Source organism: Miscanthus floridulus, chromosome 1, assembly GCF_019320115.1.
Source record: "Miscanthus floridulus cultivar M001 chromosome 1, ASM1932011v1, whole genome shotgun sequence".
NCBI lineage: Eukaryota > Viridiplantae > Streptophyta > Magnoliopsida > Poales > Poaceae > Miscanthus > Miscanthus floridulus.
Genome location: NC_089580.1, coordinates 171,840,885 through 171,865,358, shown reverse-complemented (window position 1 = coordinate 171,865,358; position 24,474 = coordinate 171,840,885). Strand labels below are relative to the sequence as shown.

General features: G+C 41.8%; 1 protein-coding gene and 1 pseudogene across 1 annotated transcript; one reads left to right on the top strand and one right to left on the bottom strand.

Moving 5' to 3' along the window:
- The window catches only part of LOC136467143 (uncharacterized), a 73,397-nt pseudogene that overhangs the window by 8,548 nt on the left and 40,375 nt on the right, over window positions 1-24,474 (bottom strand).
- Window positions 2,256-6,596, top strand: LOC136510711 (uncharacterized). Its single transcript, XM_066505072.1, has 7 exons — window positions 2,256-2,442; window positions 2,641-2,783; window positions 3,401-4,033; window positions 4,145-4,262; window positions 4,685-4,827; window positions 4,950-5,072; window positions 6,082-6,596. The coding sequence occupies exons 1-6, from the start codon at window positions 2,256-2,258 to the stop codon at window positions 4,998-5,000; spliced, it is 1,275 nt and encodes a 424-aa protein (XP_066361169.1). The 3' UTR covers window positions 5,001-5,072; window positions 6,082-6,596.

The following is a 24,474-nucleotide window of genomic DNA, read 5'->3' as shown; positions in this document are numbered from 1 at the left end:
CATGAAGTTGTCCTGTATGAAATGCCCTTTCATAAAAGCACTTTGATTGGGAGACACCATCTGCTGCAGCCGACATGCAAGTCGATTCGCCAACATTTTAGTGATCAACTTAGCAAAACTATGTACCAAGCTGATAGGCCGAAAGTCTTGTGGTTGCTCAGCTTCCTCCTTTTTAGGTAGAAGTGCATTAAGCACCTCAAAACCAGCAAATCTCCTACTCCATACAGCAGAAACTACAGCCATAATATCTTTCTTTATAACCGGCCAGCAAGCCTTGTAAAATCTGCCAGTAAAACCATCTGGACCGGGCGCTTTGTCCGGAGGCAGTTGCTTGATTGTTTTCCACACCTCTTCTTCAGTAAAAGGGAACTCAAGATCAGCCAAATCATGGGAGAGGATCCCAAGCGCATCAAGGTTGATAGTACGCGCTCTGTCCAGGCTTGTCCCAAGCAAGCCCTCGTAGAATTCATCTAACAATCTTGCTTTGTCTTCATGTTTGGTGTAGATCTGGTCACCTGAAACCAGCTTGCCTATGAAGTTCTTCCTCTTGCGGTGACGGGCATGGAGTTGGAAAAACTTTGTGTTGGCGTCCCCATCACGTACCCAATCAATTCTTGAGCGAAGATCTTGTGCTAGATGTTTGCTTATTTAATTCGTTGGTTAGGATGTTTTGTTGGGAGGGGTACTGTAAGCGTGAGACTTTCTATGAAGTTTCTCTTATACTTGACTGTATGCTGGAATGTCTCCAGCAAACAGCACATGTCAGCCAGTGATGTAGCTGTATAATCATGCAAAAGTCCAGATTGTTGTCTGATCATCCTTGAGCTATTCAACTAGCTGTCCAATAATACATTGACCTACTCAACCTTCACCAGGTCAGTTGGCACTGATGACAACAAATTGTCCTGTTCATATGCTTTCTTGGCTCGTATGTATGACGTCAGTTCCTTTTAACTTTTCAGGGGAGGAACTAAGCTATGGCTACCATGAACCACTTTACGTGGCACAAGGATTCAAGCAGTCCAAACAAGATTATTGTGATGTGCCTAAAGGTATGCTCTTTGGCTTAAGATTTTCTTCCCTTATAGACAATACAGTTGTTGAATTTTAATCCGTCATTAATTTTGCATTGTGCTTTTCTTTCCGGTAGAAATTTTTATGTGTTAAATACCATTGGACTTTAGTTTTCTCAGCGTCACATTTATACTGTATAACATTGTAGATTTTGGTATGTTCCCCACTCCCGTCAAAACTCTAAACTAACATCAGGATGTAAATAAGTTTTGGTGTCAATTGAATGGTTTCGGGATGCCTCTTCATTGTATTGAATGATTAGAAGAGCATGTATGCAGGACAGTGTGTTTGTGACTACCTCAACAACGTATTGCCCTTCAGTCATCAGTAGTCAAGTATATTGCTCGGCTGATTTTTATAGCTCGTTATCTTTGATTAAATAGGTGTGATGGACCTGTAATGGCAGAGGTTTCAAAGATTTTCCATTGTACGGGTTATCAATGGCTCTTCTAAATCAACTGCTGGCATCAGATGAAAACAAGTTGGTGCTAAATAGATGCCTTTGGTACGTGCTTGGTAACACTTTTCTATTGTCCTTCACTTCAATAAGTTGTTTAAGCTGTTCTTGTTGTTTTTAATCTGGCTGTTAAATTTAGGAAGAACTTAATGCTCACAAGGTTTTGACCATCAATTATACTATTTTTTTATGGCTGTTATACTTTGGAATTTAAGGCTTAAAATTCTTATTCTCCACCGCATGACGTTGCGATATAGGTTTATAGTCATTGGTTCTGCAACTAGTTGCTGTGTAGGTTCTTGAAAACAATTCAATTGTTACAACTTCCGAAGTCAGAACTCAGAACTAGGTTTTGAACAACTGTTATCAAGTATTAACAGTGCAAATCAGCTCGTAATGTTGAAGTAATACTCATTATGTGTGAACTTTCAGGGTGCGGTAACCCCACTATTTTTATGGTGCTGTAGCTAGGATGTCAGAGGTGGTATGATCGAACACTTTTCCTGTATATAGCTGTTTGGATCAGGCTATATTTACAGTATGATAGGATTCATCTAGCCTGAGATATTCAGTATGGATAATTGGTTCCATAGTACTGCCTTGTGCCAGAGTATATACTCCGTACGAACTTACACCCTAGCCGCCGCGCCCTCTCCCTCCCCTCCAATCTCCAGTTGCGCCGCCGCCGGAGCGGTCTGCCGGCAAGGCCGCGCGGCCGGCCGGGATGGCGGCGGCGTGGCCCTCTCAGCCGGTTGTGTGGCGGCGCTGGACGACGCGGCCAGGTGGGGGGGGGCGAGCGCGGCGGGCGCAGGGCGGTGCGGCGGTGGCGGACTTCTCCGTCATCGGTGTGCAGTCGCCGTGGTGGCGGACGGGCGGATTTGGGCCCTGCGGGCCTGGATCTGGCGTCCTCGGTCTGGGCTAGTGCTGTCCCTCTGCCGGCAGTACCCTGCTCTGTGTGGTGGTGGATCGTCGGCGGCGGCCGGCGTGCCGTTCGTCTGGCGGCGGTGGCGGCGGGTCAGGATTGGGCCCCCTGGGTCTGGATCTGATCTACGGTCAGCGCCGGGGATGCCCGTCTTCTGAGCGTCTCTGATGGTGACCTTCCGGTGAAGGCGGTCTTCCACGTTGGCCGGGCGCAGTGTCGACGGTGGTGGCGGCGGCTTGGGCGAAATCCTTGCCTGGCGTGTTACGCCGGACCGGCGGCGGTGGAACTTCTGTGCCACGCACCTTGTTGAAGGCGCTGCTGAAGCCGTTGGTCAGTCCGTCCCTTGCTGCATCCGCGGGCGTTCAATAACTGGGTGAAAACCTAGCCTGGTTTCTCCGGGCCGGCGGCGATGGCGCAGGCGCGTCGTCGAAGTTCTTGATCGCTAAGGCCGGGCAGTTTTCCCGTGTGGTTACCCTGTTCGGTGTTCAGCTCAAGGCGGAGGCGGCATTCGTTGGCGTAACAGCTCGGCGTTTGGTGGTTTACACCAAGTGCTTCGTGCTGTTGCCAAGGAAGAAGCATCCAGTCTTCAATGGTGGTCGGTGTCCAACGTTTTCAGTACCTTTATTAGGTCTGACAAACGTGTTTGGCGGCTTCGTCTTGACGTTGGTGATCTTATTCTGTGGAATTGACATCACGGTGGAAGTCAGAGGTCATGTAGGACTACTCGAGCTCCTTGTTGCGGATGTATTTTCTTCGGTCAACTTCTTTCTTTAATTTTTGATGCTGTAATAATTTGGTCTGATTCTACCCACGGGTAGATGAAGCCGGATAGTTTCTATCCTTTATCTAAAAAAAATCATTGTTTACTGTAGTCTACCATAATATAATCCTTATTCCTATATACCGCTTCTGTTTCGTTACGCTGCCACGTCATCGCCTCATACCAGCCTTCTGATCTCAGATCCAAAGGCTACGATTCCTTGGAGCGACTTGGAGCCAATTCCGTGCAGAGCTGCTTCGCATGGCTTCTCTTTCCTTCTCCTGCTTCTGCTCCACATCAGCACACCAAAATATTCTACCGGCTCCCCTCCCCCACCCGTCCGCTCTCCCGGTCCTCATGCTTCCTCTCCCGCAGCGTCACGCCGGCGCCCCTCCCTCCCCCGTCGTTCCCAGCTGCTGCCCCTGGCGCCGTCCCCGGCGAGGCCGCGCTGCCGGCCGACGTCCGCGCTCCCCTCCCCGAGGTCGCGAAGCCGTCGCTGGTCGACGCGAGCCCCGGCGCGGCCAACCCTAGCGGCACAGCCTGGCCCCCGACGCCGCCACCGGCGAGGCCGCGCTGCCGGCCGGCATCCCACATCCTTCCCCCTCCCCGATGTCGCGAAGCCGCCGCTGGTCGCCGCGAGCCCCGGCGTGGCCAAACCCTACCGGTGCAGCCCGCTGCCGTCACGCCTGCGTCGCTCTCCCCTTCTGCCTTCGGCTTCTGCCCGGCCAACGCCGGCTTCGCTGTTGCCTCACCCGGCCACGGCGCCATCGTTAGCTTGACGGCCGTTGCCCATGCCCATGCCCATGCCGGACGCAGCAGGGTAAGGACGTCCTTCACTTTGGCCTGCCCTGCCCTGCCCCTGCTAGCTGCGTGTTCTATTTCCGATGTTCCTGCAGATGAATCGTCATCATCCGGTTTCTCACTGCTGCAGAAGAAGGGCAGAGCCAGAGGGTTCGGTGGCCGCGGCCACTTGGGCACGAGGCTGACCAACAGCGGCAACAGCATGGCGCAGCGTGACGAGGTCATCCGCCGCACCGTCTATGTCTCAGGCATCGATCACCACGTCCCGATTCAATTTTTCATTATGTGCCAGTTGGGCTCCAATTTTCAGAAGAAAAAATGTTAGGGCACGGCATAGCGTAGCTTCAGTTGCCAGATCCCTTGCAGATGCCTTGACGTATTGTTATGCGCCTGTGCAATAAACATGCATGCAAGTGTCCATAAATTGATTAGGCTGTGCCATGCCATGAAACAATGCATTTTACTTAAGGACTTCACTTGGGGAAATAGGTCATTTTTAGTGGATCCTTCCTTTGGGTGCTCAAGAGAAACAGACCCAAGAGTTACAGACTGTGTACTTACTGAAAAAATTATGAATTAGCAGCGAGATATATCATTACTCATTATCGTGTTTCTTAAAATGACCAATTATTGATGCAGATTTTAATTCCTTCATGTTTATATGGGGCAGCGGCTAAAAGGATTGCAGTACATAGACCCCCTGAGTTGCATTTTGGTGCCACAGGTTATGCTGAACCTGTGGATATTTGGTCTGTTGGTTTCATATTTGCGGAATTTTTACTTAAGAAACCATTGTTTCCTGGCACAACCAAGGTATAATGCATACACTTCTTCTCCTTTGTTCTCTTGCTCCTGGTGCTATTTTTCCTATAATAAGTGAATTAAAATGTACATCAAATTTGGTATTGTGAACATTGAACATGATGACTGTGCAGGTATCAGCATCTGACGCGGTTCGCTCTTCTATTGGTTTCACATGCCAGTGACATTATTATGCCCATTAGAACCAGACAACAGCTACTGCGTTGAAAAGCTACTCCACATGACATTTTTCCTGGGTATAGCTCTTCTACCTATTTTCTTGCTCGCCTTGGAAAGATCTTCATTCTACCCTTTTTCCCTGTAAATTAACGATGCCTATTTGGCTATTTTTCTGCATTCTAAAATGTAGTCAGTTTTCTGTATATGAGTACTATACTGTGCAGTCCTACAGATAGCAGTTCTACACATGTCAAATCAACTTATCATTTTTAAGGGCGTCACAAGGCCCCTTATTTGGTCTTATTAATGAAATTGACATATGGTTTAGTCCATACCACAGTAACACACTCCAGAGTATCATTGAACCAGAAAAAATCTACTACCCATGTTATGTATAGAGTAAGCCAGTCATATATTCTGTCGAGTTTTATGATACTTTAGATTACTAACATTTGTTTGAGTTTAAATTTGTAATACAAAACAAGAATACTAAGTGATAGATTCATTTGTTGCTAAATTGTGAAAAAACATCTTCATCTTAATTCCATCACTACCAGAAACTTGAGCCCAATGTTCTTGAAAAGCTTTGTTTACGAGTACCGTGTCTTGTGCTACTGTTTTGTGCTAGGGTGTTCAGTGGCTACAGTTTCAGACATCATGGTTATGCGGCATTGCCAATGTGATATCGAATTAATAAGTTTGCATTCCAGCTTAAAGATGGTTTATATGTTCCATGCTCTATTTGGATTACATGCACACAGTTTATACGTTCCATGCTCTATTTGGATTACCTGCATGCAGTAATATTGATTCTTAATTGCTCGCAAGAGATTACAAATCGATAGATTCATTTGTTGCCAAACTCTGAAAAAAAATCTTCATGGTAATTCCATTGCTATCAGAAATTTGAGCCCAATGTTCTTGAAAAGCTTTGTTTAGGAGCGCAGTGTCCTGTGCTGCTGTTTTGTGTTAAGGTGTTAATTCCATCTTCGACTCACGAATGGCTCACTCATGGATGATGCACAGCACGTGCTCAACGATTTGGCTCTGCACCAATTTTGTTACTAACCAAATAACCATGCTCAGGTTTCTGCATGCACAATAATGGAGGTGGACATATGTACTGTTTAGCAAGTTCTATGTGTTAAAAGAAGCAAAGAAACAGGTGGACAAGGTGACGAGGGACATCATATAGATGGATCATGAACATTCAAGTGTATTCAAGCATATGAATTCAAACTAGATTTTGATGCTAAGAGTCAAAGGAGAAATCTGATTTTACTACTAGGATCATGAATTCAAACTGAGTTTTACCTCTGTTTCATGGAGAGTTGCTTAGTCTAGAAGTAATGTGATGTCATAGCATATGTCATATACATGATACTAGAAGATACTAAGGTGTCCTATGAGTTGTTTCTTAGATGTCATTGAGTAATATATTAGTTGTCATGTTAGTTGTCATCTAGTAGGCTATTAGTTGTCATATTAGGTGTATATGAGTTGTGTAAGGGCTCATAGCCTATAAATAGAGGCAATGTCCTCAAGTTTTGTAACTTTTGTCTTGTATTTCCCACTATATGAATAGAACTCCAGGTTTCTATCTTAAGATCTTGGACTAGATCTTGTTCTTGAGCTTTGGATTGAGCTCGTATTATCTGTGGGTTCGGATTGTTGTCAGTGGATTCGGACTGCCCTTAGAGCGTTATCTACTAGCACGCTGAAGCTATTCCTTTAACACTTTGTGCTATTTCTATATATCAGCACCTTGGAGTTGATCCTCTAAAATAGTGTGCTGAATCAGATTGGTATCGGAGCCTCGTTGATCATCTTAGGCTACCATTTTTCTTGCAAGAAATTTGCAAGAAGGCATAGAAAAGATGGAGGAATTGGGCAAGAGGATGGATGCCGTGGAAAAGCAAATTCAAGATTTACATGAAGCACTCAATAGGAGGTTTGATCAGTTAGCAGAAATGATTAGAAATCATATTCCTGCTGCTAGCACTAAAGGTAACTCATCAAAAGATAAGGTTGATCAAGAATGGCATAAACAAGCTACTCTTGAAGTCAAGCTACAACCAAGGCTTGGTGAGCATAGAAAATCACCTCATCTTGATGATCTAGAAGACGAAGATCTTAGTGAACTACAGGAAGAAGATGATCTTTATGAAAATTCAAGGAGGAATGCTCGCTATGCAGGAGATACAAGGTGAAAGCTGAAATCCCTACTTTAAATGGCAGTGTTGATATCGAAGAATTCCTTGATTGACTATATGAAGTTGATACATTCTTTGATATTATGAATATTAGCCAAGATCGCAAAGTTTCTTTGGTTGCATATAAGCTGAAGGGAGGTGCTGGTGCATGGTGGCACCATCATCAAGAAGAGCGCAAGTTGAGGGGTGAACCTCGCATAAGATATTGGCATCAAATGAAGGCACTTTTAAAGGCTAGATTTTTTCCCACTTATTATGAACAAATTCTTTTCACTGAATTTCAGAATTGTTCACAAGGAAATAGGTCTATTTTGGAATGTACAAAGGAGTTTTTAAGGCTGCAAGTCAGGTGCAACCTTGCTGAAACTGAAGATCAACAAGTTGCAAGGCACATCAATGATCTCACTGAAGTTATTAGAGATCAGTTAGTCATGCAACAGATTTGGTCGATTGATCAAGCACAAACTCTAGCATTAAAGGCTGAAAGGCATGCCAAGACAAAGAAGATAACTAAGGGCTCGTTCGCTGGTCTGACCGAGACCAGCCAGCCGGCTGAAACCCCTCTCAAGTTACTGTTCATCAAACCAGCCGAACAGTGTTTTTCTCTCATAACAAACCAGCCGGAACAGTGTTTTTTAGCCAAGTTTCAGACTAGCGAACGGGGCCTAAATCTCATTCATATTCTCCCATAGAAGGATCTTCAAAAGGCTATAGTAGCAATATGGAGAAAGCTACTCAATAAAAAACAACGCAACCTGCACAAAAGCAAGCTACAAAGAAGAGTAGAGCAAAGAGAAACTAAAATGTTGTCAAGTGTTATAAGTGTGGTGAAGAAGGATATGTATCCAGCAACTGTCCTACTAGGAAGGTAGTCAACACTACACACCATGAAAGTGATGATAATGGTGATGGTGAATATGAAGTTGAAGAAGGTGAGGAAGAACAAGACCTATGTGAAGAGGAGGGTGATGAAGTAGTATGTGTAGTCCAACGCCTTCTGTGCTCTACACCCCAACCCGACAACACACAACGAAAGAAGATATTTGAGAGTAAGTGTACTGTGAATGGCAAGGTGTGCAAATTAGTGATTGATAATTGCAGTTGTGAGAATTTGATTTCTCAAAGTTTAGTGAACCATTTGAAACTTGGAACTCAAGATCATCCAAACCCATATACTATTGGATGGATTAAGAAAGGAGTGAATATGAAGATTACAAAGCAATGCAATTTGCCACTTTCTTTGGGCAAATATTATCGCTCAAATGTTTTGTGTGATGTAGTTGACATGGATGCAAGCCATATTCTTCTTGGAAGACCTTGGCAATTTGATGTGGATGCTACACATAAAGGAAGGGACAATTCTTACTCTTTCATTTGGAACAAGCGAAGGATTATAATCCTACTTAAGAAATTGGATGGTTCTACTTCTAAAGTAGAGGAAAAGAATATGTTAGTGTTTACACCAAAATCTAAAAAGAAGAAAGCGGGAACTCGAAGCTTCTAAGATTGTATCATCAAGGAATCAATCAGATGTAAATCGATATCGGCTGGTTTTGATGCAGTGTCGGAATCGGCTATTTTATAGATGACGTCAGCAGACGATGTCAATGGACTACGTACGGATGACGTCGGGGAAAAATATGTCGGACTCTACAAAAAAGGAAAAGATTAGAGTCCTAGTTATTTTTAAGTTATGGATGTTTTCTTTTGTTCCAAGAATTGTAATGAGTCGTATTTGAGTAGGATTCATGTTTAGATTCTGGGTATAAATATTGGACCCCGATTATTGTAAAAATATGAACAACCAATCAATACAATTACTTTTTTCGGCTTCACGCCAACCCTTAGGAGTAGGAGTACTATAGATCTCGACGAGTTCTTCAACAAGTAGGGCTGCATCGACCGATCGATCTTTGGCTTGTCTGTGAGTACCGTCATGACTTATATTATGATTGTAAAGCTACATCAGCCGATTGATCTTTTACGAGTATAGTATAAGTTAGTTATCGATCTGTATCATTATTCGTAAGGCCGCATCAGCTGATTGATCTCTTATGGATTATAATATAGATCAAAGTTATCGATCTTGTGTTAAATAACTTGTTTAATAAAATATCACCAGTTATCAAATCTTCTAAGATTAGTAAGATTCTCCTGGCTGATCTTGGTTGATTCACCAGTTATCGATCTTGCTATAATTAATGTTCTATTAATCATAACAAATCATCTAATTGAGATAGAGATAGATCGGCATCATATCATCATAATTGGTCATCTTCTAGTCTGGTCACACTTTGAATCTCATAATTGATGGCTTAATTCTGTTAGATCGGCTATTTTACCTCTATTCCAATCAAGCATACTATGTATTCAAAGACATGTTTTCAATCTTGGATGGACTTACTAGTTAATGAGATCTAATCTAATGACACCACCATAGTTGCATCGATCTAGTCGAACCTCACTGGTAAGACTTTAGATTAGAGATTATCGATTAGTGGTTTTGTTCATAATCGAGATATGTACTCTGTTTGTTTGCTATGCATGCATTGACTATTTTAGTCGATTCACCTATGCCTTCACAAATATAGCATGTTTTTTCATGAATCTATCAATATATAGATGATTTTATGAATTCTTTGGCTTTAGTTTGTTATCATTATCATAGCTGTATCGATCCGGTCGAACCTCACTATTGATGGTAACAGATTAGATTCGAAGTGTTTGTAGATTCATTTGTACTAGACAATCAATTTGTTCGCATGTTATATCTTTTCTCGTTATACTTATCGGCTCAATGCTTTACACTAGTTATATCTATCTAGCCGATGATGTTACTTATATCTGGGTGCATTGTACTTGTTATCATAAATCAATCATGACCCATGAACATCACAGTCCTTAACAGTCGATTTCTCCTCGTATCGGCTATTTAGTCGATTCTCCTATTTGGCTGCTCTCGAAGCCACACTTGAAACTGTCTGGACAAAATCGGCATATTCCACCCTAAACTACTGATAAAACTCTCTTCTTATCAATTGTAGGTCAAATTGACTGGCATGCCTTTCAGGATTTTTAGTATTGACTAGTCCTGTTGTGAAGCCAAGCAAGATCTATGGGTTGACCTCGCTCAGATCGTTCAAGCTTGTTGTGTGTTAGGCGCATCACCATATTTTTGCGTCAACACATGTTTTGGCACGTCCGGTGGGACCACAATCGTCATGGCAGCTCACAACAATAGGGACATTCTTATAGTACCTTATGAAGACTTATCTGATGAGGATAAAGATGTTATTGGTAAAGCTATAGAAGAGTTTTAGAACAAGTGTTTATTGTTCTACACCAAGACACGTGACAATAAAGTTGTTCAAAAATATACACTACCAAGAGTTTTGATACATGGGCAGTCAGATACAGATGAAGCCGATGATAGCCGTTTCTTTGTCGATGCTGTCAACAAATCTATTCATGATACCATGTTGAATTATAATACAACTTTCTTGAACACATTCCACAACATCATGAAGGAGGTGTTTCATGGATATCCAATTGATCAGATTGGATCGGCTTATTATAATATTCCACATCCATCGACTCAGGGGACTAATCAAGCCGGTACTAGTCATCAAGAAGTAGAACTAGCTGGCAATGATGATATCCAGGTAGTTCAGAGCTCATCTGAGCAAGTTTAGGGTACTACTACTAATCACATACGGTATAATACTGGATCATCAGTGCAACATGTGCAACAGCTGACAAGGCAAGTTCAGAATCAAATGGTTAATTTTGGCACATTAGGTCAAATATCGCCGTCGGCTCAAAAAATAGCACCATCAGTTCAAATGATTCGTAGAGATATAGATCCTAACATTTACAATCAAAGACTTCAAGCAGCAAGTCAGCAAATAACTCAACAGACAGAGATCCCACAAGGATATCATTATGGCATAGATTATAATACCCTTTATATGATTTCAAATCTAGGGTATCAAGGTATCTAAAATTTTAATCCGCAAATGGGTCAGCAATTGCAAAGAAATCTAAATTCAAATGCTGATGAGTTGTTGCTTAGAGTAACCAAAATGATGAAGAATCAGTTTAGTTTAAAATCAAAAGGGCAGACCTTTTTGTACAAATGTCCATATCCAGAGTGGTATGATTTGGTTGCTCTTACTATAAATTATAGGCTTTTAGAATTTGCTAAGTTTACTGGTCAAGATAGTACAAGTATAATAGAACATGTCAGTCGGTATCTTACTCAGTTAGGTGAAGTATCCATTGAAGAAGCTCATCGAATTTGTTTCTTTTCTTTATCCCTGTCAGGACTAGCTTTCACCTGGTTTTTATCATTACTAGTTAATTCTATTACCAATTGGACTGACTTGGAGAAAAAATTTTATACATATTTCTATACTAGGATAGGAGAAAAGAAAATCACAGATTTGATGACCACAAGACAAAGAAATAATGAATCAGGTGCTAAGTTTCTTCAGAGGTTTCGGGAAACAAGAAATTTGTGCTTTTCATTGAATCTGACTAATGATCAGCTAGCTACTTTAGTTGTTCAAGGAATGTTGCCAACATGGAAAGAAAACTGCTTAGGTAAGAGTTTGACAATTTAGGTTAGTTGGCTCAACGAGTGGCCGCACTTAATAGTCAATTCTAGAATATGCGCATAGATACTCAATTTTAGAAGAATGCCGCAATTGCTGAAGCTTATAATCCATGTTTAGCTGATGATGATGGTGAGGATGAAGAAGAAGAGATTGCTGCGACTGAATAGAATTAGGATAAGAAGATGGTGATGGTTCCAAATCCTTGGGAAAAAGAAGTTGAAGAAAGTTATGATTTTGACGTTACAAAATCAGACAAACTCTTTGATTTTTTGCTTGAGAAGGGACAGATCAAATTGCCCGTCAATTATGTCATATTACCCCCTGATCAGTTGAAGAATAAGAAGTTCTGCAAATTTCATAACACTACTTCTCATTCTACTAATGAGTGCAGAATTTTCCAGCAACATATATAGAGGGATATTCAACAAGGGAAGCTTAAATTTGATACACCTCGGAAGATAAAAGTTGATGATAATCCTTTCCCAAAAGATCATAATATGGTTGATGTTAAGTTGCTCAAAGAGAAGACTGAAGTTCTAACATCAACTAGGGCAAAAGAAACTAGAACAGTTGATCCAAAAATGCAAATATTGGCTGATGAATATAGAGAAATTAAAAGACGTCGTGACCAATAGAAAAGCTGATATGAGCAAGGAGAGATATCAAGAAACGAGGCGATGAGGCCACGTGTTACATATCGAATTTTGTTGAATAAATGGCAATAACAGAAAGAGAAGGATTATCAACGTTGGTTAGAAGAGAAAAAATATCAGCATCAATAAGAAGAGGAGAGGTATGGAAGAGAACAAGTTGAATTACATTGGAATTGTCCTTTTTCAGACATTGTTGGAATAAAAGTTTGAAATTACCTACTAAAAATAATTGCCTAGAGTGTAGTGAACAATATTAGGAATTTAGATAATCTTTAGCCAACCGTCGATCTATCCATGCTCGAATCGGGTATCATCATGATAATATAGATCGGCGCTTAAAAATTAGAAGTGTTCATGATCGGCTTGGGAAGCGAGTTATTGATCAAAATTGGGCTGATTATGAAGAAGAAGGTGATGAGGAAGAGTATGTTTGGCAGAAAGGGCAATGGTGTCCAAAGGTTTAATAAGAAGTCTGAAAAGAAGGGTACAATACCTAAGGAATAGAGAGCTAGAACAGACTCAGAAATCTGGTAAACCTCAAGTATGGCGTGTTAAACAAACAGCCGATAAGGGTCAACCATCAGCTAATATTGAAGTGGCTTTTCTTTTATCGTTAGAATTTAGAGCTTCGACAGATCAAGAAGTCTATTCAGATTTTAATGAATCAGAATATGAGGAGATGGTTGTCAAATTGACAGTGATACAACAAGCTATATTTGATAAGCCAGTCAAGCATCGGCACTTGAAGGCTTTATATGTAAAAGGTTTAGTTGATGGGAAGCTGATGGATAAAATGTTAGTGGATGGAGGTGCTTCTGTTAATCTTATGCCTTATACTACTTTTCACAAGCTTGGTAAGGGACTAGGAGATTTGATTGAGACTAACATGATGCTTACAGATTTTGGGGGTAATGTATCCAAGACCAGAGGGGCAATAAATATTGAATTGACAATTGAAAGTAAGACTTTGCTCACTATATTCTTTGTCATTGATGGAAATGGTTCATACAATTTACTCCTTAGCCATGATTGGATTCATAGAAATTATTGTGTACCATCGATTATGCATCAATGCTTGATTCAGTGGTTTGGAGATGATGTTGAGCTGGTTCATGCTGATGATTCTATGGGTATAGCAACAGCTGACCCATTGTATTGAGAACTAGAAGATTTCGAGTGTTTTTATAGCAAGCGATGGAAAGGAGGCTTTATTAATATCAATGATGAAAGCCAACAGCTGATTCATGCAGTCGGCTTTGAGAGTTTGTTTTAATGGATAATCCAATAGATGGTACGGATGGTAAACTAGGACATGACTCTATGTCGATTGATGAATTAGAGAAGATAGATATTAGTTCTGGAGATAGGCCTAGGCCGATGTATATAAGTGCTAAGTTGAATCCTGAGTATAAGTGAGAGTTGATAGATTTATTAAAGGATTTTAAAGATTATTTTACTTAGGAATATTATGAGATGTCTAGTCTAGATCGATCAATTGTTGAATATCGGTTGCCAATCAAACCTAGATATCGGCCATTTAAATAAGCTCCAAGGAGATTTAACCCAAATGTTCTTGATATAAAAAGGAGACTGAAAGATTATTAGAAGCAAAATTTATCCGACGGTGCCGTTATGCAGAGTTGATATCGAGTGTTGTTCCTGTGTATAAGAAAAATAGGAAGTTAAGAGTTTGCATTGATTTTAGAGATCTGAACAAGGCTACACCCATGAATGGTTATCCGATGCCAATAGCCGACATGTTGGTAGATGCAGCAACCAGGCACAAGGTTATTAGTTTTATGGTCGACAATGCAGGATATAATCAAATTTTTATGACTAAGGAAGACAACAAAAACTCCGCCTATGTTGTCTCAACATAGCAGGTCCCAAACCCTAGTAAAGGAGGATGGTTGTGATAGGCGTGGCGAGCCAATGTTAAAGCTAGCCATTATTATGGAGATGAAACCCGAAAGAAAACCGTTGGGGCGTAACCCTCTTAGCGACGCGCCATATCAGAACCTGGGTATGATGTTAAATGAGCAAGGGCCATGTTGTCACCCCCGTGACGCACCATGTCACGATCTAGGCATGGTGTCAAGTGAGCAAGAATTGGGTCATCGCATCCTTAGTGACGTGCTACATCGGCGCCCGGGTGTAGTGAAAAATGAGCAAGGGTCTTCACATCTGAGTCGATGGGTACAAAGGGTAAGGAAGCTAGTCGAACCAACTAGGATCCATTTAGGTAGTTGGAAGGTAGGGTCGCTTACAGGTAAGTTAAGAGAATTAGTTGATACCACGACTAGGAGGCGTGTAAATATATTATGTGTTCAAGAGACTAAATAGAAGGGTCAGAAGACAAAGGAGGTGGACAATATAGGTTTCAAGCTTTGGTACACATGGACAATTGCGAATAGAAATGGAGTAGGAGTTTTTGTAGGACCTACAGGAAGATAAAGGAGGCCTAGAGGGGGGGTGAATAGGCCTATAAAAATTCAACTCAAAACTCTGTTAGAACAGAGGGCAGCACTACCGGTCTTATAGGGCAGCACTACCGCTCTATGAAAATAAATCTAACACAGCTAAGATTTTACAGATATGAACCTGACTTCACTAGCTGCTTAATCCTACAATAGAAAGACAAGATCCAGTTCGAAGACTGAATACCACAGAAACTTCACACAACTGTGGATCGAGCAACCAAACCCTAATAACGGCTAGCAATGAGCTGAACCAGTAAGTAAACAAGATGAAGCACGTGAGACACAAGATTTATCCCATGGTTCAGCTCACCACAAAGGTTTGTCTAAGTCCATGTTATTGAGGAAGCCACAAAAGGCTTGGGCTTGCCACAAAGGCTTGCCTTACCCTCGTTCTCAAATCAAGAGAGCGAACTCTTGAGGTGAGAGGTGATTTCTTAGCTTTTGAATGAGGTTACAAACCTCCCAAGGCTGCCACACGAGTTAGCAAGCGTAAGGGCGACGCCTAGCCGGCTAGGAGCAAGCTCCAAGAGTAACAAACCCTAGAACCACCGGCCAAACATGAACCAAATGCTCTTAGACTTTGGGAATCAGTGGATCTGCTCTCCAATCGAGTTTTACTGTCTTTTCTCTCAAGTTTTGATGGTTGGAATCAAGGATTTGCTTGAGGGATGGTGGAGCAACAATGGAGGAGAGAAGTGAGCTTTGGTTCTATCTTGTTTCGAGCAGAATGACTCAGTGAAGAAGATGACCGTTGTGGGCTAGGCCTAAAGGGTATAAATACCCCTTGGGTCCAACGGTCATTTAAGGGTGGCACTACTGCTCTTAACAGGGCGACACTACCGCCCTAGCCAAAATAGGTAAGATGATATGAAATTTGGCTAGCTATTTTGACTAGGTGAGAGGATGTAGATCTATGAATTTGAGCATCTGGTTCAACAGTTGACCAACTATTCTAAAATCCCTCTTGATAGTACGGCTTTCCCTAAACTCAATTTCAAAACATAAAAGAATTTAAACTTCCTTTGAGCTAGGTCTGGCCACCTTTTGTTATTAGGACACCTGCAACCTATACATCATCCTCATTTTTTGATTCCCTACTTGTCATCTCGATAAATCTCATTAATCCTCTAATTTGGTGGTCATCAATGCTAAAACCCACAATAGGGCTTGATTGCACTTACAATCTTTCCCTTTTTGGTAATTGATGACAACCCAATTAGAGCTTACAAATGATATGAAATCTAAATTGAGATTTTTGAACCATGGGTGTAGGAACCTCCCCCTAAATATGTGAATAGAGATTTGAATTCTCAATTTGCATTAAAGGTCATGATTCACATTTTAGGTGTGATGGGAACCTCCCCCTACAGCCATGCCTACTGTGGGGTGCTGAACAAGGTGTCACAGGAATAAGAGTGATGCATATGATAGGTCATATCAGTTCAAGCATACAAAACTCTAGCTGATACAGCACAGGACGGCACTGCTAGCCCCAGAGGGCGGCACTACCGTCCTGACTATATCAGTCAAGTAGCAATCAGATTCCTATAGCAGATCATATGAATATAAAACAATCTAAACTCAGAATGTGACAAGCTAAAACAGTAACCATGAATACATGTCCATATCCAAAGCAAATTAAGTCACAAAGTAGCATATTTCATAAAATAGAGCTTTGAGCGACTCTCAAACTCACAACCTAACAACTACTCTCATCGGATCTAAACATAAGGCGCAGCTGTTGAGAACATATGGCGTCGAAAATCTGTTGACCCCTCTAATTTTCTCTCCCTTTGGCATCAAGTACCAAAAAGAAAAAGAAAAAGAAGAAAAGTCACTCGTCACTATCGGAGTTGATGTGGGCACGTCCGACGAGGTGGGTGTGTGAAGTAAAGCGTGCTAAACATCACGGAGGAGATACCCTAGCTGAAGTAGAAGGCCCTGGCTGATCCATCGAAGGACGTGGTCTCCTGGAATATGTGCAAAATAAAGCTACCTGAACCTATGGATCGATGTCTGTAGGGTGAATCTCTGCACCAAGGTCCTGCTGCCTTGGGGGCTCCTCAAAATGCTGCCCTTGTGGATACCCGTAGTACTGACTGAATGGCTCATATGAGTGCCCATACTACTAATCATCTGGCTGTTCATCATGGTGCTCATGTGGCTGATCTTGCTCTTCGTTAGAGGAAGACAAGTGAGGTAAGTTAGAAAACTGAGGTGGTGACTGCACTAGTGGAAGTGGTGGTAGCCCTGCCATCTCCCTAGCATGCCTCACTGCTTCCCTGTTTCCATTCTATCCTCATAAATAGTCTGTGAAGCATATGCACAATGAGCAAAGATTGCCTTTATCCATGCACTCATCTTCTCCCACTTTGACTTCTTCTTTTGTTCCCTAGCGCTGGACGGCTCAGGAATATCTCTATGTGCAGCTCCAGAAGAGTGAAAGCCTGCTGCCCCCCTATCTCCAAGTCCTCCAGAACCAGTGTGCTGAGTAGCTGAGCCAAGTCCCCTTAAGCCACCATGGGTCTTTTTGATCTTGTAAACAGTGTGCTCACAATCCTTAGGGAACCACATGCCAGTCACTCTCTCAATCATAAACATGAGGTAAGGAGCATAGGGCAAAGATCTCCTCCCATCATCCATGGCATATGCTTGCTCAACCCAAATAAATCTTGGAACATTAAACTTTTTACAGCTGGAAAACCTAGACAACACATTAGTGATATAGCCATTCAAATCTATTGCATTGTCTTTGGGGTTAAGAGTGATTCTAAAAAGATTGTTCATGATGTAATAGAAGCTCTTGAGTTTGGTCCTTGACTAATAAAAAACTACAAGATTTTGATCCTCCCACATGAAGCTTACTTCCATTGGCTCAAGACGACGCTCATTATGAATCCTCTCATATTCCCTGTGGATGTGTCCAAAACCAAGAATACGACAGAAGGTGACAAAATTAATGCGATAATATCGCCCATTAGTCATCCAATGAAGCTCATCCACTTCCCTATTCTAATAGTAAGTGGCATGGAACTGTGCAATGACCTTATGATTGTCACTATTTTAGGGAGGATTGAGGTTGAACACATTAGTGTTATCTCTCATGTAGCTGCTATCAAACTCTGAAATGTGCAGAGGAGAATCATGCCACACACGAATGGTCATTCCCATCTTTTGAATTCTTTCTTCTTTAGCAAGGTCTTCATCAAGATTTCTTTCACTGGGAATATAGGTTGCCTGTCCCCTGCCTCTCTTGACCTTTTGCTTAGTTGTCATCACCTTTCTTTTTGCTCGGTCCATCTATGCAATTAAATGAGGCTTGATAAGAAATTATATAAGATAATGAGGTAGAAACAGCTGCAAGCAGGTTTTAACAAGAAAAAGAATTTTGAAAATGACACAGGAAGCTTTGCTGGATTTGGAATCAGCATGGTAGGGCGGCACTGCTGCCCCCTGAGGCCGGCACTGTCACCCTTAGTTGCTTCACTAGTTCATTTTCACCTTTCTCGCTCTGGTTAAATCCTACTTCCAACAGTGTCTATCCATCATCACAATTTCATAATCACAATCTAAACGAAAAATATATGAAACCCTAGCCATGGATTTGAAAGATTGAATATGAAAAACTTTAGAAACAATTTTGATAAATGAATCCAATCCATTCCAAACTTCATTGATTTTATGAGATTGAGTATAACAGTTAGAATCTGCTAGAGGTCCCATTAATGGTCCCATGGGCGGCATTGCCGCTCTTCCCAAAATCATTCAACCGGTGAAATTCAAAATCAATCCGATTCAACCATCAAAAACCTTTCTAAACCCTTTATACTCCTCTAGAAACAAGAATCCATGACTAAAAGCTTCACATTGTATAGATCGAATGGGTTTAGGGTTTCACCTTGCTTCCAAAATGTTGGAGTGGGGGGAGAAGAGGAGAAAGGGCTCAGCCAGGAGCTTCCTACAGGGACCAGCGATGAGGAGACTCAGCCGGCTGCAGGGGCAGCACTGCCGGGGTGGTAGGCCACAAGGAACGGTGGCGGCACGTGCTTGAGAGAGAAGAAGAGAGGAGCACGGGCATTGGTGTCGGCTGGGAGAGAAGGGAAGAGTTGAGTCGGGGGCCAGAGAAAGAAATAGATAGAAGAAAACAAGCCCCGCAACCCAACCAAAATTGGCAGAAAACGGCCCAGTTTTCAGAGAGCGGCATTGCTGGCCATTAAGAGCGGCACTGCCACCCTGCCAATTTTGCAGGAATTACGCTAAAACTCTATGACCTTCTTTACCTCAGATATGGATATATATTATCTAAATATCATGACCAGTAAGCAATCAACAATACAAACAATGGTCATGATACTTAGTTGGCCTTTTGAAATGGTTTTGAAACACAATATAGTATCATTTTAAATCATTTTCCTATGTCGCTAGGTTGTCAAACAGAGGTGTGCCATATTTCAAACCACATTACGAGAATCAAGTATATTTAGCTTACTACGCAAAGCATAAAACCTTGACTCATTGAGAGGCTTAGCAAAGATATCGGCTAGTTGTTTTTCGGTGCTCACATGACGAATTTTGATATCTCCTTTGATTTCGTGGTCTCTCAAGAAATGATGTCGGATGTCTATATGTTTAGTTCTTGAGTGGCTTATGGGATTGTTTGCAAGCTTTATGGCACTTTCATTATCACACAAGAGTGGGATTTTGGTGAATTGACATCCGAAATCATGAAGGGTTTGCCTCATCCAAAGTAGTTGAGCACAACATGCATTGGCTGCAACATACTCGGCCTCGATGGTGAAAAGGGCTACATAATTTTGCTTCTTTAAACTCCAAGACACTAGGGATCGTCCAAGGAATTGACATGTCCCCGAAGTGCTTTTTCTATCTACCTTACAACCGGTATAATCGGAATCCAAATAGCCAAGTAGATTGAACTTGGAGCCCTTGGGATACCACAAGCCAAGGTTAGGAGTGTGTACTAAATATCTCAAGATTCTTTTAATAGCCACTAAGTGACACTCTTTTGGGTTAGCTTGAAATCTAGCACACATGCACACACTAAGCATTATGTCCGGCCTAGATGCACATAAGTAAAGTAGAGAGCCGATCATGGATCGATATACCTTGATGTCCACGGCTTTCCCTTCTTCATTTAGATCAAGATGTCCATTGGTTGGCATGGGAGTTTTGATAGGCTTGGCATTCACCATGTCGAACTTTTTAAGCATATCATGGGTGTACTTGGTTTGGCTAATGAATGTCCCTTCCTTCATTTGCTTGATTTGAAATCCAAGGAAGAACTTTAGCTCACCCATCATGGACATCTCAAATCTTTTAGTCAGGATCCTACTAAACTCATCACAACATATATGGTTAGTACTACCAAATATTATGTCATCGACATATATTTGACACACAAATATATCATTTCCAACTTTGTGAGTAAAGAGTGTAGGGCCAGCTTTGCCTATTTCAAAGCCTTGTTTAAGCAAGAATTCCTTAAGGCATTTATACCATGCTCTTGGTGCTTGCTTAAGCCCATAGAGTGTCTTTTGGAGTTTATAGACATGATTAGGGAACTTGGGATCTTCAAATCCTGGTGGCTGCTCCACATATACCAGCTCTTGTATTGGGCTATTGAGGAATGCACTCTTGACATCCATTTGGTATAGCTTGAAGTCATGATGGGCAGCAAAGGCTAGAAGCATTCGAATCGCTTCAAGTCTTGCCACCGGTGCATATGTTTCTTCAAAGTCCAAGCCCTCTACTTGAGTAAAGCCTTGGGCCACCAATCTTGCCTTGTTCCTTGTCACTACGCCATTTTCATCTTGCTTGTTGCGGAAGACCCACTTAGTACTAATGACATTGGTATTGGGCCTTTTCACTAAGTTCCACACTTAATTTCTCTCAAAGTTGTTGAGCTCTTCTTGCATGGCCATGACCCAATCTAGATCTCCAAGTGCTTGTTCTACCTTGAGAGGTTCCAAAGAGGAAACAAACGAGTAATATTGACAAAAAATTGCTAAATGTGAATGAGCTGTTACCCCCTTTCGAATGCTCCCAAAGATGTCAATGGGGTGATCCTGTTGTATAGTGTGACGTAGCCTTGGATGCTCAACACCTCCTTGTTCTTCTTCTAGACCCTCAGCCTCTTCTTGTTCAATGATAGGCTCCAGGTTGAGCCCTTGAAGTGGTGGAGTAGGAGTTGAAGGAGCTATTACTGAGGTAGATGGGGCAGCATTGCCGCCCTTAGGAGTGGCACTGCCGCCCTGCTAATTTTTAGCAGATGAGTGCTGCCCTTGTCAATGGAGTACATCAGCAGAAATTTGTGCAGCAACATCCTGTGGATCCTCATTATTAGTGGCTCAATCTTCTTGTGGCCTAATGTCGCCTATAGCCATTTGCTTGATTGCTTCACATGGTGGATCCTCCTTTCCTACAACACTTGAATCAACTTGCTCCACTTGAGAGCCATTAGATTCATCAAATGTCACATCTACCATAACTTCAACTCTACCCATGGTTTTGTTGAAGACACGATAGGCATGCTCATTTGATCCATAACCAAGAAGAATGCCTTCATCAACTTTAGGTGTGGATTTAGAGGTTTTGGGTCTTTTGTTAAGTATAAAGCACTTGCACCCAAACACTCTAAAGTATGACCCTTTGGCTTAGTTACCGGTTAGAAGCTCATATGAAGTCTTCTTAAGTTTTTTGTGTAAGTAGAGGCGGTTGATGGCATGGCAAGCGGTGTTGACGACGTCACTCCAAAAGAGGTCCGACGTCTTGTAGTCATCTAGAATTGTCCTTGCCATATCAAGAAGTGTACGGTTCTTCCTCTCTACTACACCATTTTGTTGAGGGGTGTAAGGAGTTGAAAACTCATGCTTGATGCCCTCATCATCAAGAAACTCTTCAACTAGAGTGTTCTTGAATTCGGTCCCATTGTCACTTCTTATCTTCTTGATAGGAAGACCAAACTCCCTTTGTGCCCTTCTCACAAATATCTTGACTTTCTCTTGCACCTGGAACTTATCATAAACAAAGAACACCCAAGTGAAACGAGAATAATCATCAACAATAACTAGACCATATTTGTTACCCTTGATGCTTAGATAGGCGACCAGTCCAAAGAGATCCATGTGAATCAACTCCAACGGTTGTGTGGTGGTTATGATGCTCTTTGGTGGGTGAGGTACACCTACTTGCTTTCTGGCTTGGCAAGCACTACAAATCCTGTCTTTCTCAAATTGAATATTGGTTAGTCCAAGGATGTGGTTGTCTTTTAGGAGTTTAGCCAAGTTTCTCATCCCAACATGAGCTAGTCGGCAATGCCATAGCCAACCCATGCTAGATTTTGTCACTAAATAGGTCTCAAGCTTAGCTTTATTTTTGCTGAAATCAACTAGGTAAAGCTTGTTCTTGAGGTGACCCATAAAGATAATAGAGGAATCCTCCCTCTTAGAGACTTCCACACCTTTATCCGTGAAGAGACAATTGTAGCCCATCTCACATAATTGAGAGACGGACAGTAGATTGTACTTTAAGGAATCAACATGTAAGACATTTATAATTGAATGATCAAGTGTAATAGCTACTTTACCAAGTCCAATCACACCCCCTTTTGAATTGTCACCAAATATAATATTCTCATCTGAATTTATAATTGGGGAGTATGATGAGAACATACTCCTTTCTCCGGTCATATGATTTGTACAACTGCTGTCAAGCACCCAACTTGACCCACCGAAGGAGTATGCCTGCAACACAAGTTTAGTTCCTAGTTTTAGGTCCCCAAATATTCTTGGGGCCTTGCATGTTAGTCATTAGAACTTTAGGAACCCAAATAGAAGTATTAAGATAAACATTTCGACCATTGCCAACAAACTTGGTAAACACTTCCCCCTTGCTGTTGTGCTGTAAAACAAAGTTAGAATTCAAACATTATTGAGGTGCTTTTGCCTTTGGTTGATAAGCATATCTATTTGGAGTGACCCAAATAGATTTCTTTGGTTTCTGGATAACCTGCTCAGGATGAGACACCTTTTTGGGCTTGACATGAGCAGAGAAGAAGGAGGTGGTCTTCCCTTTTCTGTGGGGGGCGGCACTGCCGCCCTTCACAGCGGCACTACCACCCATAGGCTGCGGTGCTGCTCTGGGTTGGCCTTGTGCCACTATCTATGCAGACCTATCTATACCTTCCTGCCCTTTGATCATGAACTGAACACACTCATATCCATTGATTACCTTTCTCCCATTGGTTTTACCTCCATGAGTGTGCCCAAGCCCATCTTTGATGCGTGGATTTCTTTCACCTTTGTATTGCGGCCTCTTTGGTTTTTCAACTTTGCCACCAGCAGGTTTCTTGCCTTCCATGCACCTTTTCCTAACATAGCATTGAGCCTAGCAATCTCCTTTTTCATAACCTCCAAGTTTGCAAGGTTAGTGGAATAAACATTTAAGTCAAGATTATAGTATTTTCTACATCCTTGGCTAGTGGAGGGAATATAAGTGTCATTTGTGTTAGAGGGGAGTGGGGTGCTCTCGTGTAGAAGATTATATTGCTTCTCAAGTTTGTTGTGCTTTTCAACTAAGACACAATACTTGTCATCGAGTGCAATATTTGCCTTCTTTGTGAGAGCATGTTCTCTTTGTTCTTCGACCAAGGCCTTGTTTAAAGAGTTCACCTCACTTCTCTCTAACTCAAAAGCTTCCTTACAACCAATATATATCTTTTTGGTTTCCTCAAGATATTTATCTCTATCGGCTAGCTCGGCTTTGACACTTTCTAATTCCTCCATTAGATTTATGATGAAGAGCTTGGTCTTAGGATCCAACTTTTTAGTCAATTTAGCATATTTCTCAACATCACTAGTATCATCATCACTAGAATCACTAAGTTCACTACTAGAGATGTCACTAGGAGGTGGAGGAGATTTGGTTCTTCGTTTTACCTTCTCACCCTTTGCCATAAGACAAACATGAGTAGAGCGGTGGTGGTCATCATCATCGGACATGTTATTGAAGAGCCTTGGTGTAGAGAATGACTTTTGAATAGCCACGGTTGCAACCTTCACATCCTCATCACTTGACTCCTTAGTTGAGTCCCACTCATGCCCAATATGTGCCTCTCCCATTTGCTTGTATCTCTTTTTGTGTTCATGCTTGCCTTCATTGTTGTCCCTCTTGTATTTGTTTTCTTTCTTGTCATAGGGACACTTAGCAATGAAGTGCTCCATGCTGCCACAATTATGGCAAGTTCTCTTTTTGTTTGGGAACCTTCTTTGCGCTATTTTATATCCATTCTTTTTTAGCCTCTTGTGATAGCTCTTCATGAACAAAGTCATGTCATCAATCTTCATGTAATCAGCCCCATCATCTTCATCTTCACTTGAGGATGAACTTGGATCATTATTTTGTGGAGTTGGCTTAATTTCCTTGGGTTGACTTGTTGATGCTTGCTTGCTGCCCTTTGCCTTGCTGGAGGTGCCTTGATTGCTTGATTTATTGGCCTTGA

Excerpts from the sequence above, each read along its gene's own strand:
- LOC136510711 (XM_066505072.1), top strand. The coding sequence starts at position 2,256 with ATGGCGGCGGCGTGGCCCTCTCAGCCGGTTGTGTGGCGGCGCTGGACG. Across the intron at positions 2,443-2,640 it reads GCCTGGATCTGGCGTCCTCG|GCGGTCTTCCACGTTGGCCG; the intron begins GTCTGGGCTAGT and ends CTTCCGGTGAAG. Across the intron at positions 4,828-4,949 it reads TGTTTCCTGGCACAACCAAG|GTATCAGCATCTGACGCGGT; the intron begins GTATAATGCATA and ends ATGACTGTGCAG.